The sequence below is a fragment of the Lissotriton vulgaris genome, chromosome 10 (assembly GCF_964263255.1).
Source record: "Lissotriton vulgaris chromosome 10, aLisVul1.2, whole genome shotgun sequence".
Lineage (NCBI taxonomy): Eukaryota > Metazoa > Chordata > Amphibia > Caudata > Salamandridae > Lissotriton > Lissotriton vulgaris.
This window is the reverse complement of record NC_141698.1, coordinates 857,742,214-857,759,977: the sequence shown is the minus strand read 5'-3', so window position 1 is coordinate 857,759,977 and position 17,764 is coordinate 857,742,214. Positions and strand designations below refer to the sequence as shown.

General features: G+C 47.1%; 1 protein-coding gene across 2 annotated transcripts in view; it reads left to right on the top strand.

Moving 5' to 3' along the window:
- LOC147688905 (peroxisomal carnitine O-octanoyltransferase-like) overlaps positions 1-17,764 on the top strand; it is a 553,955-nt gene that overhangs the window by 99,601 nt on the left and 436,590 nt on the right. For both annotated transcript variants that reach the window (XM_086941801.1, XM_086941802.1), the window contains one exon: positions 3,178-3,299. In XM_086941801.1, the coding sequence (XP_086797927.1) occupies positions 3,188-3,299 (112 nt within the window). In that variant the 5' untranslated portion in view covers positions 3,178-3,187. The remainder of the gene's footprint in view (positions 1-3,177; positions 3,300-17,764) is intronic.

The following is a 17,764-nucleotide window of genomic DNA, read 5'->3' as shown; positions in this document are numbered from 1 at the left end:
CTCACTCAGGTGACCGTCCAGGCAGGCTTTAAGGCCCAGGCTGAAAAGTGAAATCATTCTTTGATGACTCAAAAATAAGAGTGAATGAGGATAGAGATAGTGTTCTGATGCTTTTGGACCTCTCCGCAATATGTGAGCCATTGACCATCCACATAACGTCCAACGATTCGAGAAATGTGCAACTCAAGGGGGTACCCGTGCCAAATGGCTGACATCTTGTCTTTATCAAAGAGTTCATGGTTATAGCACTTAAACCATTCCAATCTTCATTTGAACCGTTGACCTGGATATTTTCTCACACATCTATTTCTCCCCTCTGATTCAAATGATTCGTTGAACCGTTGCCTTTTACCTACATTCACTTTGTGCTTGCTTTTTTCCATTCACAAAAAACATTTGGCCACTTGGGTGGGAACCCGACTAGGGCCCTCATTAGGATTGCGGTTTTCCCGCATCCTCCGGGCCGGCCGAAGTGTCCGCCGGCCCGGAGGATGCGGAAAAACCGCTGCGGACAATTCAAAGACCCCCCGCCAGATTAGGATGGCTGGGGGGTCAGGAAGACCGTCCGCTGCTTTCCCGCCACGGTCGCCTTACGACCGCGGCGGAAAAGCTCTAATATGGAGGCGGTGTCTAACAGACACCGCCAGCCATATTAGGATGTGAGAAAACTGATGCCTTTCCACGGCGGCTTCTCCGCCGTGGAAAGGCATACAGAGATTTCTTTGGGGGCCCGTTGCGGGCCCCCAGGGTGAAGGGTGGGGGTGCACATGGGGGGTACCTATGGTACCCCCCTGCATTTGTATGCACGAAGCAGCAGGCGCCGCGCAGTGCCTGCCGCTTTGTGCATGCAAATGCGAAGCATGCATATTTAACCTTGCGGCGGGTGCTGCTTCAAGCAGCACCCGCCGCAATGTTAAATATTGCGGATGTGACCGCCAGGGTGGTGGTCACATCCTAATCTGCACGGAGGAACCGCTGCCGCTGCCCCTGCGGACAGTCCCTCCTACTCTGGGGTTGCCGATGGACGCAGGTCCGTCCGCCATCCTAATGAGCACCTAGGTTGGTGAGTGAGGGTCCTTTTTAAAAGCAAACGCTACTCTTGCTTTGTGCAAATACAGTTATTCGGAATTACTCTTTTGTTGTTTATATACATTCACAATGTGATCAAGCTCTACCCGAGGCGAAACGCGTCATGGCGGACGCGCTGGCATGAATTAAATAAACACTTCTGCACCAGCAGTTCAAAGGGTCTACTCTTCGTCATTTCGTATCTACCAGCAGCGGCAGCTTGCAGTGTGGCGATTTCTTTGATACATTCACAAACAACACTAAGTGGGTACACATCCTTAAGAACCAGCTGGTATCTCAACATGTTAATTTGGATTTTGTCTTGACTGCTAAGCGGAAATGGATATTTATATATCCTCTTATGTTAAGCCATTCTAAATTAGATATTTTACTTACATCATCTTGCTGCTCCCACTGGGGTGCCGCTGTTCGACATAGCCTGTGGGCAACCCAGTCTGTACTTAGATTAAGAACATTTGAACACCTCTTGCCTGCATAACACGACTCATCCTGGACATCCCTCGCCGCAGCCACATCTCTGCCCACCTGAAAGACCTTCACTGGCTCCACGTCAACAAGAGGATCACGCTCAGACTCCCCAACCACGCACACAAGGCTCTCCACGACATGGGCCCGAAGTACCTCAACAGCCGCCTCACATTCTACCATTCTACACACCCACCCGCTAGCTCCGATCCGCCAGCCTCGCCCTCGACTCCGTCCCACGATTTCGGAAATCCACTGTCGGAGGAAGATCCTTCTCCTACCTGGCAGCCAAGACATGGAACTCCCTCCCCACTAACCTACAGCTGACCCAGGACCATCTCTCCTTCAGGAAACAACTCAAGACCTGGCTGTTCGAGCAGTAGCACCCCCCGCCCCCAACGCCTTGAGACCCTTACGGGTGAGTAGCGCGCTATACAAATTTGGTGATTGATTGATAGATTGAACACGGATTCCACGTGCTATCAGTGAAACGCTGCACCCTTGCATGTATGTGATATTTTTATAGCATAATACTGCTTTAAGTTGATAGTGCTTGCCAGAGTCGCTGTGTTCCTAGAGCGTAAGAGTGGACTTTCATTGTAATCGCATCATGATGTAGCATCTAAAGATGAGACTCTTTAGTTGCCATGCTTGGGAGTAGGATGTCCTATCAGATCATGGATGCATAGATGATGAAGCCCTGATATTTTTCTTTTTTTTCTTTTTACACTAATGTGTCTCCAGTCTGATGGAGTCCTGGTTGCAGGTATGCCAAGATTCACAAGAGGTGGCGAGTTTGAGGCAGATTGTCGGGGTATGATACAGCTGGTTTTGAGCAATGAGAGACGATAGCGTTCATTTAGGTCCGTTTTTGATTGCATTGCTGTAAGGCATATTGTTATGATGCCATCAGCTGTGCAGGGGCGGCTCTACACTCATGGCGGCCCTGGGCAGGGTGCGTAGGGGGGGGGGGTCCCGGAATAGGGGGTCTGGGCGGGGCGGAGCACAGAGGCCAGTGAAGAGGGGGTTGGGGACAGGGTGTTTGGAAGTGGAACAGAGCCGGAGGCCGCCAAATCCCTGCCAGGGGCCGCCACGCAAATATGTGTCCATCCTCAAAGGATTATTATATTAAGGATATATATTGGCGTGGTGGCCCCTGGGTTTTGGTGGCCCTGTGCAGGTGCACAGCTTGCACATGCCTAAGGCCGCCCCTGAGCTGTGCATGAGAAGTATATGCTTTGCGGTACTATGGATATCTGTAAAGTGAAAGAAGAGTTCAACACTGAAAGCAAATCACAATGAACCGGAAGTTCAATTTTCAGTGCACGCGGAGGACTTCACTTTCCAGGGGCGGCTTCTAATATGCCTGGTGTTTTGACATCAAGAAACCTGCTAGTTCGTTTGTCATGCTGATCATAATACATGTGTTTCTTTCCAAATGCAAAACAAACTCAAGTTAAGTATACACGATAAAGCCTGCCAGGCAAGGCAAACTGGTTTCTAACGATTCTCATCTCCCTGCCCAACCCAACACCTTTTTTAAAACGCAAATTCAAAAGTATAACTGTGATTTGTTTCGAGATGTATCTTTTATTAACGAAAATCTATATTGTTTTGTCTTAGATTTTAAAGAATGGCAAATCCATCTGAAGCGACAGAGGAGCGGACATTTCAGTATCAGGACTCACTGCCGCCTCTTCCTGTGCCATCACTGGAGGAATCCTTACGGAAGTATCTAGAATCAGGTATGTGTGGCTAGGGAACATTCTAGTGATTGGGCGGTCTTTATGTACACGCCCTGATATTTAGTCGTATCAAGTGGAGAGCTGTCATGGCGGGACAGTATTGCCTCGGTGGTGTTTAATTCTTTTACGCCATCATTTTCTTTACTTCATCAATAATTCATTTTTTCGCTATAACAGGCCATAAAAGATGCAGGAAAAATACAACATTACGCAACAGAATAAAACAACACCATTAAGAAAGAAAAGACAATCAGACTTTGGTATAATAAAAAAACAGTGGTGCAGCAAGATAATTAATTAGTAAATTTCAGCAAACTGGGATAAATACATAACGTACTCATGTAAATGATCAAGTGTACAAATTCTCAATTTTAAAACCACTAGAAACAACAATAAAAACAATAATCAGATACAAAAAAAGAATCACACAAACCCGGAGTACCAAACATCTTTACTTAAATGGAACTTTGGTCACTGCACCATATTAACATAGATATACGGGATAATTTACAATTAAATAAAACTGTAAATTACTGCAAAAACCTAAAAGAATAGGGCATTAGTGTTGCTGTAACAGGCTCCCCATGCTAAACTAAGACATGTAACTTGAAAAGGTCAACAAGAACAGCATGTAACAGCATGCATGTAACAGCATGTAAAAAAAAGAGGTCGAGGTCGTTTATTCAAATAACAAGGTAATGCTTGGACCTTTTCAGAAGGAGTATTGAAAAATATATTAAATACAGAGCAGCACAGGCGACTCCTCCCATCTTGCGCATAGGCGTTGTCCCACCTTCAGAGGAAGGATGCAGCAGGAAGAGGCTATCTTAAATTCTGGTTGTTTGGGTGTGTCAATTTGAGAATAGGATAGTCTACTGAAGCTGCCTATTCGTCCCGCCCCAAGTGAGGAAAAAAGACAGTAACTGGGTGTTGTCAGTAAGTGTGTAACTCTGTCCCAGGGTTCCTGTCACTTACCTTCATTGGATGAACCTCAGACATTCTAAGTCAGTGAGGGGAGAATGTGAGTACCAGGGCTAAGCTTTAAATGGGCTTCAGTGATTCCTGCTTGTGCCTGTCCCTGTATTCGTGCTGTTCTCCCTTATCCTATCCACGTGTCACTTGCTACTCTTCATGGCCTGGTCTTCTTTATTGTTGCTAGCCTTTCCTGGGCTCAGGAGACACTGAGCTTTAGCCTGCAACCTAAGAGAGGCTAGCAGCACACACAGCTATGGTCCTGAGCAGCTTTCTGCTCTGGAATCTGAAAGCTGCAGCTCTGTCTCCTGAGCTCAGAAGAGACATGGTTCCACATGGCACATCCCCACCCGTCACTGTGGCTGAGGGATGGGGGTCTGTCTCTTTTCCTGTGTTGCACATGTGTGAATGTATGTGTGCATTTGTATGTCACAGAGGCTGAGATTGTGCAAAGTTGCCCGTATGTCTCTAGTGTTCCCAGCTGCTGCTATGCCCCTCAGTTTCATGCTGTCCATACACCATGCTGGAGACATTCCTGCATCGACAGAGGTATTTATTTTTGTAGGGGTTTGGTAGGGCGTTTCTTTGGCATTAGGGATTGATCCTTACGATAATGATGGCCATTTGAGGGTAAATGGTGGTTGACCCTGGAAAAAGTGTGATTCTAGCATGAGGGTCATTGTGGAACCCATGTTTGCAACTGTGGAACCAACTGTGATCCTGACGTTATCGTGCCTCCCAGCCACTGTAGAAAGAATCACTGACATCATTATGGCCCTCTAATGAGGTAGCATTACGTGGAATATTGCTGACAGCTTTGCCATTAATGTATCCATCCCTGGCATACTATTGTCTCTCTTCACATTATTGCAGCAATCCCTCGAATAATGCTGCCCATCCCAGGCATAATTATGGAGATCCCTGACTTATGGTGGCAATAGTGTAAGATAGCTGTCACTGCCAAATTATTGCCACCCTTAGCCTAAGGTGATTAATTCCTGACATGACGTCAGTCCTTGTATTTACCAGCCATCCTTGCCAGTTTTCACCAAGTATTTTTTTTGTGAGGATTCTGTAATGTCCAATGACTTCTCGTGTGCTGCTAGATGTTGTATTGTCAGAATATATATTGGTCCCCTAGCACCAATTGAGGGCCCATGTTCCCACTCTCAATTAATCTTTTGCCAGCTATTCAATTTTCTCTCAAGTTCTCTGACAGTAAAGTAATATAACTAACCCTGGACCAAAAAACATTCTTCTTATATTTTTCATATCTGATTGAGACATCTAGCTGCAGATTCCTTACCTTTGAATTCCTAGGCATCAGACTGGATCCAGAAGATTACCCCTGCATGCCATTAGGTGGCATCAGTTTGCTATGTGTGACATTGTCAGCTTCGTCCGTGCTAGAAGTGACGTCCGAGTCACTTATATAGGCGCTACCTCAGTGCGCTAACGTCAGTCCTTTTCTTTCTGCGATAGTCAAGCACTGATCCATGAAGAGAGCTACCCTCTGTCACTTTTTGATAGGATTTTTCTTCTCTTTGTCAACCCTTTTTTGTCGGTGCATAGGAAGTATGTAATCTAGGAAGATGTCAGGGTTTAAATCTTGCGGCGCCTGTCACCATACCATGTCGGTAACGGGCCTGCAAATGGTTTGACTGTTGTGTCTGGAGCGCGACCACGACTCAAAGTTGTGCTCCGACTGCCGGGTCATGGCGCCAATGGCTTTGTGGAGGAGACCCCTGAAGCGGCTTGCAACCCTGGCAGGCAACGCAAGGCCAACTCCTCTGAGGTTTTGGTCTCAATCGATAGGAAGGTCCCAAAACCACTCCAGGAGTTCCATGTCCTCTTCGTCCCACTCGAGATCGTCAGGACAGCCAGGTAAGAGGCACAAGAAGCACAAGATGTCGAAGTGTGCTTCTCCTTTTCCCTGTCCATCGGCCAACGCAAAGGAGTAACATCAGTGTTTAAGGCCTTGTTCTCTAGGGCCGGCGCATGGGTCGGCTCCGCACCTCCTCCATTTTCCGGGAGCCGGAGCAACCACTGCTCAATGTAATGCACCTCATTTTTAAATGACCTGACTCCTCCGGCATGCCTTCGGGCCCCGCAGGGTCAAAGGGGGCTCCATCAGGTTCCGCACCGGCGGTTCCTGCGCCAAAGTCCCCCCCATGGCTTCAGACCAGCGCCCACCGGCAGTGCCAGCCCTATTCTTATCCCTGATGACACGCAGTCAACACTGCGTCGACCAATACTGATTCTGGCGTTGGCATGACCCATAGGTCCTAGGCCACTCCCTGAGCCTTATTCGGATAGGCCAGGCTTGGGAGAAGAATGCAAGGAGTCACATGACCCTTTAGAATACTAACACTATCCAGATCAAGATATGGACTGGTATGAAGAATTGGACTAGGCTGGCGGACTGGATACTTCACCAGATGCTGTTATGCGTTCTGCCCCTACTGTGGCTATGAAGGAGGGTGCATCTTGTGTATTGGTGGTGCAGAGGGTGGCTGAGGGCCTTGATCTTCAGCTACCCTCAGGGGTGACAAGACTAACCTCTTGACAGAGGTGCTACAGCTGGGAGCTTCCTCCCTATAACCCTTGCTCCCATTTAACCCCTTGGGCGCTTATGATGAGCTCAGCCCCCCCCCCCCCCTCACCGCGGGGGAATTAGCCCTGCGGCGAAGGGGTTAATGAATCCCTCACGGAGGTCCTACTGGGAACCTGGCCCGAAACCAGCACAGGGGCTTCTATGACCAGGACGATCGACCTCTGCCACCACCCTGCCAAGAGCGCCCCAAACTTCCTCATTACCTATCCCACCCCGGAGAGGTGGGTAGTTCAAGCCTCTACTTCCCATGGCGTGGTCCCTGCTTCTCCCCTGAACATGGAATCCAAGAGGCTGGAGAGTTGAGGCAAGGAAATGTTTAATTCCACCAATCTTGCATTGCAGTCTGTGAACACCACATGCTTATTAGGCCATTATTCTCACTCGCTGTGAGAAACGGTTTTGCAAGTGCTGCCATAGGTGCAGAAGGAGGCCTGGGGCATCCTCTCCCAAGCAGTATCAGATGGGAGAGATGCTGGAAAGTTCTCAATTAGATGTGTTTTTGACACTACCAACTCGCTGGGCAGAGCAATTTACACAGCTGCGGCTGGCTGAGAACATCTGGCTTTTCAGCGGTAGTTCAGGCTTCGCTCATGGACATGCTCTCTGAAGGCACCTGTCTCTTCAGAGACAAGGCAGACACGGTGCTGGAGAGCTTTTAAGGACTCACGGGCTAAGGCCTAGTCCTTGGGCCTCTGAGCTGCCTTCTGTCTCCAGTCTGCCCTTCGCTTCTTTTGTGGGTATGGAAGGGGATTTCAACTGTGCAGCCTTATATCAATCACCCACTCATGCAAGTTCCACAACCACATGGGTCGAGCAACCAGAGGTCTGGTCAAACCCCACACCTCCCCTCCCTCCCCGGCAGCTTCAGCCTGTAAGCCCTCCTAGTATCACCCTTCCAGACCATGGAGTTGGTTGGCAGGATCAGGCACCACCTCCGCCACTGACAAAATATTACATTGGACAGGCGGGTCCTCCAGAATCATCCGATGGGGCTTTTCCCTTACCTTCGAGACCATGGCTCCCTCCCTCCATCCTACGAACGGCTGACAGAGGATCATTTACTATTGCTCCAGGAGGAAGTCATGGCTCTCTTGACAAAGGGAGCCATCGAGATGGTTCCGGCGCAAGAAATAGTGTGTGGTTGCTATTACCGCCATTTTCTGGTCCCGAAAAAGGAAAAGGGCTTTCATCCTATCCTAGACCTACAAGCCCTCAACTACTTCCACAAAAAGGAGAAATTCAAGCTGCTCACATTAGCTCAGGTCCTGTTTGCACGGGACCCTGGAGACTGGATGGTAGCGTTGAACTTGTGGGATGCCTGTTTTCACATTCTCGTCCTGCCCGCCCATCGGTGATACCTGCAGCTTACGGTATGCCACAAGCATTTTCAGTTCACCGTGCTCCCCTATGGCCTTACCGCACCCAGTGCCCCCTCGGGTGTTCACCAAGGTGATGGCGGTGGTTGAAGCTCATCTGCGCAGATAAGTGGTGCCGGTCTTTTCTAGCTCAACAACTGACTGCTGAAGGTGGGCTTGCCCCATACTGTCATCTCCTACCACCAGACTATGGCAAACCTTCTGCGTTCGCTGGGGTTCATGATCATGGTGCCGAAGTCACACTTCACTCCCTCTCAGATGCCCCCTTAGATCTAACTGTTCTGGACACAGTGTCGTTTTCGACCTATCCTCCAGATCGGCAGCTCCAAGATATTCAGGCTGTGATACTGATGTTTCAGCCTCTATCCTGGATTACGGTGAGAATGACTCTCAGCCTGTTGGGCCTCATGGCCTCCTGCTAGGAACACATGCCTGATGGCATATGCAGGCTCTTCATTGGGACCTGAAGTTCCAATGGGCGCAGCATTAGGGTAATCTCTCCGACATGGTGTAGATCTCAGAGGGAATTGCACGAGACCTGCAGTGGTTGCCGACGAACCTCGATTGGGTCAGAGGCAGACCCCTCTGCCTTCCTCAACCAGATCTCACAGTAGTGACAGATGTGTCACTCCTGGGATGGGGTGGTCAACTGGGAGAGGTGGAGATCAGAGGACTTTGGACTCCGGCAGAATCCGGACTCCACATCAACATGCTGGAGCTTTGTGCGATCCGACTGGCATTGAAAGCCTTTCTACCTTCCATCAAGGAAAGACTAGTTCAAGTATTGAAGGGCAACACCATTGCCATGTGATACTGCAACAAACCGGGCGGAGTGGGAATCGTGGACCCTCTGTCAAGAGGCCCGGCGTCTCTCGACATGGCTGGAACAGCAGGGCATTTTCCTGGTGGTTCAACACCTGGCAAGTTCCCTGAATGACAGGGGGGACGAACTTAGCCATCGATGCCTAGTGGTTCACTACTAGTGACTCCATCTGGAGTTGGCACAAAGTCTCTTTCAACAGTGGGGAGAGCCGTAGTTAGATCTATTCGCCTCCGCCGAGGATGCACACTGTCATCAGTTTTGCACGCTGGAGTTTCCAAGGTGGCACTCTCTCAGAGACTATTTCGTCTCGAGTGGAGCACAGGCCTCCTATACGCCTTTCCGCCCATACCACTCCTGCCCAGATTTCCCAAGAAGATCAGGAATGACCGGGCCCAAGGCATCATTGTCGCTACAGGCTGGACAAGGAGAGTCTGGTATCCTGAGCTTTTTCAAATGAGTATCGATCCACCGATCTAGCTGCCCTTTCAGGAGGGTCTTCTGTCTCAGCAGCAGGGGAGGGTCCTCCAACCGAACCTGTCAACTCTACACCTTTTTGCATGGAGATTGAGCAGCGGCAGTTGATAGCTTTCGACCTTCCTCCCGAAGTCTCTAATGTTATTCTGGCAGCCAGCGGTCCCTCCACCAAAACAGTGTACGAATGCAGATGGAAGACATTTTTAATGTATTGTACAGAAGAAGTCTATTGACCCTCTTTCTGGTTCTTTTCCTGATGTTTTGCTTTATATGTTGACACTTGCCCAGCAGGGCTATACTCTGGGCACCCTGAAAGGGCATCTTTCTGCTTTGTCTGCCTTCCTGAGGCTTCAAGACCCACCCTCCTTATTCAAGTCACCCATTGTACATAGATTTCTGAAAGGCCTTGCACATATGTTCCCATGTGCTCCTTTCATTATGCCTTAATTTGGTTCTCACCTTCCTCAATTGCACTCCTTTTGAGCCCCTGCATAATTCGCTTCTCTGGCTGCACACCATTAAAACAGCATTTTTAGTGGCAATTATATCTTCCAGGAGGGTGAGTGAGCTGCCGGCATGTCCCAGGAGGGTGAGTGAGCTGCAGGATTTATCATCCAAGCCTCACTTTTTGACAATATTCCCTGACAAGTTGGTGATGATTTGCCCTAGGGCCTCTTTCCTTTTAAAATTGGTAACACTTTTCCATGTGCGACAATCAGTCACCTTGCTCACTTTCACCGCTCCTCCCCATCCCTCTAAGGAAGAGAAGTGACTCCACCATCTGGACCCCAAAAGAGCTTTGTTGTTCTACCTTGACCACACAAGAGTTGCTGGTGGACGACCAACTCTTCGTGGGGTATGTTTTTGCAAAGACCAGTATGGTGGTGCAGAAAAAGACCATCTCACTATGGGTCATTGTAAACGTGGGGGACTGGCGGACCGGAATATCAAGCGCGGAGGCCGTATGTAGTGGGCAATGTTTGTTTATTTTTCCACTGGATAAACAGAGTACGTAAGGGTCTTTTTAGATAAAGAAAACAAAAGCAGCTCCTCTGGACGATGGTTGGGTTCTGGTCCGGGACACGCCAAGAGTTGGTTCCTCCGGAGTTCGGGTCTGGGTTAGTCCTCGGAGGTTCCGGGAGAAAGAAACAAAAATAAAGGAGCCGTTAGTCCCACCGGACTTTGGTAGGTTGGAACCTTTCACCAGCACCCGGGTACAAGTGAGAGGGAAGAAACGACAGTGAGGAGGGGAAGGTAGGGTCGGGTCAGGATCTGAAATAGGACGGAAGTAGAGAGGTAGACTGTGCACTGTACGAGAGGACGTGAGGGGGAGGAGAGTCTCTATCTACAGTGCTGTACAGGGCTAGAAAGTGCTTTACAGATAATTACAGTGCTACAGGCGATTGTGTGATTCTTCGAGTGATTTACTAAAGGGAAGGTATTTACAATGCACCTAATGTGCTACAGGGGTGGTTTCCGGTTACTCACCCGCTCCGCCGCAACTCTCCTGGTTGAGTTGCGGCCGCTCCCCAGCCACCTCCTGCGAACTCCACCAGTCCTCACTCCACTCGTCTTCTTCCTCGGTCACCTTCTCCATCATCGCTCCGGTCTGGGTCTCCTGCCACAAGCTTGATCCGACGTCCGTCTGGTTCCTGCTTCCGGCTTTTCCAGCATCCGGCTCCTGGATGGGGGAGGTACTTCCGGTGTCGTGATGGAGTGCTTCCGGGTAATGGTTGCTCCTGATTGGCTCCTGGAACAGAGGACAGAAGGGTGTGTTTCTGGTTGGCAAGGTTGTTGCTAGGGACGCATCGGGAGTGATTTCCATACAGCTCGAATGTCCGAAGAGACGCGGCCCAAGGGAGGTAAGGGATGACGCCGCATCACAGTCATTCTCTGAATCAAGATTTGCTATGATCTGGCCAAAAAGCAGCCTCCTGAAGGCTTAAGGGGCTCATTCCACCAGAGTTAAGGTGGCTACCACTGCATTAGCACTAACCCTGGGCGTAGTTTGCGAAGTAGCGTTACGCGGAGCTACGCGAAGAGCACTTTGCACTACGCAAGCTACGCGGAGCACTGCACAAACTGAGTAGTAGCCTGTTCGCACTGTGCAAGATGCCGTTTTCAATGATTGCACAGGGCGGACAAGCATCTGGCACTGTGCAATCATTGAAAACGGCATCTTGCACAGTGCAAGCTGTAGTTTTCTGTAGCTCGAGTAGATTTTTACTCGAGCGGCAGCTTTCTCAACGCGGACTGGTAGTTTCTCATCGCGAGCGGTCGCGAACATTCGCAGCCACTTGCAATGAGAAACCTGACCTCCCTGCGTTGCGAATCTCGCCCGGAGGTTTCTTTTCCATGCTCGCGATCGGCAACTTGATGTTGCTGATCGCGAACGAGGAAAAAGTCTCGCTGGGATGTCATTTTGCTTGCTCGCGGTCGCCAACTTGACGTTGAGGACTGCGAGGAAGCAAAAAATGACCACTGCACTACGCTACGCGTGTTTGCACTGTGCTGCATGCAAATCGCATAGAGCGAAGTAGTGGAAACTTTGCAAACTTCGCGAGCGTAGCGTAGTGCTTTTGTCGTGTTGATATCTAGGACCCTAATTCAATATTCCCGATTTATGCCCTTGTGAGGTTATAATCAATAATATCCTGATAAAGGCATAAGAATCAGATCCATATTCAGTAATAGCCCATGCAGTCCAAAGCACAGCACGGCTACTCCCATCGACTCCTAGAAAGCACAACGCGTTCTTTACAAACCAAGCCTCCAGCAGCCCGGGAAAATCCCCCCTGCTTTTGTTTTGATTTGAACAAGAACTCCTGAAGTCCAGAAAGAACTGTTAGTTCTTAGTGACGTCTTATGTCCAACCTTACGTAAAACCCGGCACCTTCCAGGTATAAAATACCAACAGTTGCCTTAAGCAAACACACAGTGGTTTGGAGCAGAGCGGCCATCTACTTGCCCGAGAGCCCAGCTGATGTGAGAAGCCCACGGAAGCCGCCCCATCCCGTTTGACGCACTGAGAGAGACGCTGTCTTTTTCTCCAGCCGAGAAAATCCAGCTCCGGTGTTTCCAGCCTACCCTTGCGGGTTGCTGGAATATCGAGTCCTGAGGAAAGAGATACCAGACCTCCCACATTCTATTACCAAGGAATGGAGCTGACTAAACCCTTAAGAGAATTCTTGATGCAGATTCTTGGCAAAACTATCTTAGCCAACCTAACTTAAACTGCTACTTACTCATCCCCTCCCACGTGTTAGGCTTAAGTCAGGTACACCGGGTAGGCTTAGTTAGAAGCACCAGTTGAGTACGTTAGTCAATGTATTTATGTATGTATATATTTTATCCATTTTAAAGTATCATATGGCTAAGAAACCATATCAATGCTTTTACAGTATTATTTCATAATACTACTTTTACTGTACGCACTTTTTACTTTACTTTAAGTATTGCAATTGTGGCAATTCATTTCTCTTGCATGAGGAAGAAGACTGCTAAAAAAATAACAACTTTTATTGAAAACGGCCGTCTCTCTATTTCTCAGCATTCTGGTGGAACTAAGTATGCACTGCTGACTGAGTGAAATAGCTGTCTATTGTTTTCACACAACTCTAGAGATGCACTCTTATTCTGAGGGAGCAAAGTTGTCATGTTTATGCGGTTGTCGCAAACTGAATCCCTTCTTGTCTGAGACAGGGAAGCTAATCCCTCCCTATTCATTCAAGAAAGTTTCCAGTGACCTCTGAGCTAGCTGGCGCAAACCTAAATTAAGTTTAACATAGTCAGTAGAGACCTAGAGGACCTCAGTCCTACGTCTACACTGCTGTTTATGTTATTCCAATGCGCCGAGCCTATTGGGAAAATAGGAACTACACTACACTTTGCCCAGGGTTAATTAGCACATGGAGTCCCAACCCTGGACATCTGTCAGGCAGCAATGTGGGCATCCCTGCACACGTTTACCAAACATGGCTGTCTGGATAGTCAGGTCCGCAGGGATGACCATTGTGCTTGTTCAGTCCTGCAGTACTTCTTAGTATGAAATGTGTCCGCTCTACATCCTCCAGGGATGGTATTGCTTGGGTATCTATTCAAAGGTAAGGAATATGTGGATAGATGTCTCTATCAGATGAACATGTTACTTACCTTTGGTAATTCATTATGTGGTAGAGACATGATCTAGTCACAGATTCCTTACCGATCCACCCATCCTCCCCACGCTGTGGAAAGCTTTCTAGGGTCAGGGCTGGTCCCTTTTAGCGCCCTAGTTTTCAAACACACCAATGTCAATACACATCATGGCTCAGCACTTCTGGCATGGAAAGTCGTGAAAAAGTAATTGATGGCAGTGCGCTGATGTGGTGCCTATGTAGGTGACGCGGATGTCAATTCCGACACGGATGACGCCATGCGAAGCCAACTGATGCCAGCTACCGGCGCGCAGGCGTTTTGCTGAAAGAAAAATCTTCTGGATCCAGTCTGATGCCTGGGAAATTCAAAGTTGAGGAATCTGCGGCTAGATAAGGTGTTACCGAAGGTAAGGAACATGTTCATTAATACATTGCATTGCCTGCTGGTTATTAGATGGTTCAACGTGCAATAAATATAATATTGTATGTATATCTACTAACACCTTTTGGGAAATGAATATGAAAAGTAATCAGGCGATATATTTCATGCATATTTCTATGCCTTGCCAGACTTTTCTAGGGCCTGATTCTAAAATTATGACGCTATTAAATTAGCACTTAAACGTGTAATAGTTAAAGGAATACATGATAAATATAAACCTTCCCTTGCTAGTGGAATACTAATGTCTACTCCTATGGGCCCAGGTTAGAGACCAGCAGATTTTGCTGACTTTGTTTCTTCCAAAATTGACCAAGCAGAAACTATTTGTAATTAGTGTGTATATTACAAAATATAGTAAGAATTGGAAAGTGGTGCCTTTTGTCTAGTGTAATGGTGCCCATAATTTATCTTAGAGGGAAGATACCTTCCTCATATGTTCGTTTTTCTTACATTCCTCATATGTTAGTTTTTCAATTCGAAGAAAACATCTGTAAATTACATTTTAGATTTTAGTGCAAGGGGCTATTCATACTTGAAGCAGCGGGTGTTCATGAGCGTGATGGTTGAGAAGGAACTGATATACTTTGGCTTGAGCTTCTAATAATAAGAAGACTTTGAAATACCGTTGAAAAAATCAGTTGATACCCTCTGTTAACTTAAATTCACCTTTACAATACTGAGAGGCTAAATATGAATATCTTTGCATAACACTTACTTTTATTTATCAATACCACACAAACCAAATTGTTTTTATTTTAAAAAGGCTGAGTTACTGCCAATGTAGTCATTGTTCACATAAAACATGAATCTATTAAAATCATGTAAATTAAAACTTGATCCTCCAGCTGTACTTGCCCCAGTCACTGAAATCATTGCCCCTGTACTGACAGAGATATGTAACTCAATGTTTCTCTCCGGTACATACCCGACTATTTGGAAAAATACCATACTTAAACCCCTCTTGAAAAAATCTTATTTGGATCCTGATGACACCAAAAACTATAGGCCCATTGCCAGTTTGCCTTTCCCGGCCAAAGTGGACGAAAAACGAATGAATACCCAAATCTCTAAATTTATAGAAGATCACCATCGACTAGATGACACCCAATTTGGATTTCGTAAAAGTCACAGTACCCAGACAGCACTGATCAAGGCGTCAGAGGAAATAAGATCTATCCTCGACCAGGAAGGGACGGCAATTCTCATCCTGCTGGACCTCTCCGCCTCATTTGACACAGTCGATCATAACACCTTGATCGACCGTGTCGCTGCAATGGGAATCCAGGATAAAGCTGTCCTCCTTTCTCTCCAATCGGACCCAGATGGTTACACTGGGCAACTTCCACTCTGCCCAGATGACCTTGCCGTGCGGTGTCCCACAGGGCTCATCCCTAAGTCCGACACTTTTCAATATCTATGTATCGGACCTAGCCAGAGTCATGAAAGCACATGGGATGGGCCTAACATCGTACGCTGATAATACACAGCTGGTGCTCGCTATAAAGAATAATGGAGAAAGGATGGCAGCCAGCTTCCAAAAAGGCATGTTGGCAATCAGTAATTGGATGGCCAGCAATTGTCTTAAACTTAACTCTGATAAAACGGAGGTCATGATTTTTGGTAAGCTCTCTCCCATCTGGTCTAGTTCCTGGTGGCCCTCAGATCTTGGTCCTCCACCAAACCCTGTCTCTAAAGTAAAAAATTTGGGAGTTATTTTTGACGACAAACTTACCTTCGCATCCCATGCGAACGCAATCGTCTCTGCCTCTTTTTACAAACTTAGAACCATCAAAAAGATCCTTCCATACCTTCCCCCCAATTCAGGAAGGACGCTGGTCACTGCCTTTGTGATGTCCTCTCTGGACTACTGTAACGGTCTCTTTGCCAATGCACAACAAAAGATCATTCTAAAACTGCAATCTGTGCAGAATGCCGCAGCCAGAATGCTCTCAGGAACCCCTGAATTCAAACCCATTGCACATGTAATTAAAAGTTACCACTGGCTTTCTGTGAGGAATTGAATACAATTTAAGGCACTGTTCATTGCCTATAAAGCCTCCTGAAACCTAGGTCCACATTTCCTTCTAAACTCTCTAGTCATTCCCACCCCCAACAGGCCACTTCGCTCTTCCAATGCCTACCTTCTGTCAGTGCCAGGGACCAAAACTGCCTCTTGGGGCGATCGACGTTTTGTTGTCTCGACGGCAAAATTATGAAACTCTCTCCCTTTGGAGATCAGATCTTGCCAAACCTTGCTGGCTTTCAGAAGAAAAATAAAAACCTGGCTGTTTAATCAATAATTCTGCCTTTTTCTTTCACGTCCGTAGCGCTGAGACGCCTTTGGGCATTTGCGCGCTTTATAAGTTTCAAAAATAAATAAATAATGTGGTCAATGTACTGAAGTATAAGAAAGTGCAATAAACAAACAAAGAGGGGCAACCTCCTGCAACGTGAGTAATTATATCATACCTACAAATATCTAAACCATTTATTAATACCTGTTTGAAAACACCGCAAAACCAAATTTAATTTAAAGGACAAGGAACATCAAGTAGACAAGAGCATTTTTCCATAAAGACTGCACTAATGCAATATTGTAAATGCTAGCCTACCTAGATCACTAATCTAAAAACAAGCATTTTCAATGCAATAGGTCTCGCTTTTGTGAGCGTTTAAGCTATTGGCATTGTAAATAACAATGTCTTTTATTTATGTATTTTAAACCCAACACATATATAAAAGGCATTCTTATTGTTATTTAATTGCATTGAGGTACAGATTACAAGACGAGTGGAAGAAGAAAGGAGTGACACAGTTTTGCATTCCTCACTGGTAGGTAGATATGATGATGTATGGGCACCTTTAGAAATGGAACTACTTAACATTATAGCAATAGCAGGGCTTACACAACCCCTCTGCTAAGCTGCATATCAGCATGGCTTCCAAATATGTCATTGGAGTCAGTAATGGCATTATTAAAGAACTGGGGGCCAAGTTCTCCACCCACTCTGCGAGAGACAAAGGAGGGCAAATCTCTTGCAGCATAACCAAGGCAGACGATTCCTCTGTACGGAACAATCACAATTTAGAAAATATTATCCACTGTACACTAAAGCTAACGCTGCCACCAAATGACAACTTGTGGTTGCTAATGGTAATGTGCCTAAAAAATGCAGAGGTCGGCTGGTATGCCCCAAATATGCTCTGAGGGAGTCAAAAGTACGCCCAGTTGACCCAATTACTACCCCATAAAGCACATAACTAGAAGGGATATATTCTCACAGCAGACACGCAACATCACGTCACTAAATAGTTTCTAAAACCATACTCTTATCTACAACAGATCCCTAGAGCAGCGCCTGCGTGCTGGCTCAGGCTCGACCTAGAAAAACAACATTTAACTGGGCTTTTCTCACTAGCCTGCAGCTCCCTCAGATTGCCTGAAGTCAGCAAAACCACAGGTTTGGGGTTAGGAGAATTCTTGTCACAAGGAGAAATTCCATTCCTTATACAGCCTCAGAACATGTGGGCTAATGTGGGCACTCTCTGAACATAATTACGCATGTTATCTTTTTTAAAGCTAAGGGGCCTATTAGGATGGTGGACGGACGCCCAGAGGAGGAGGGAC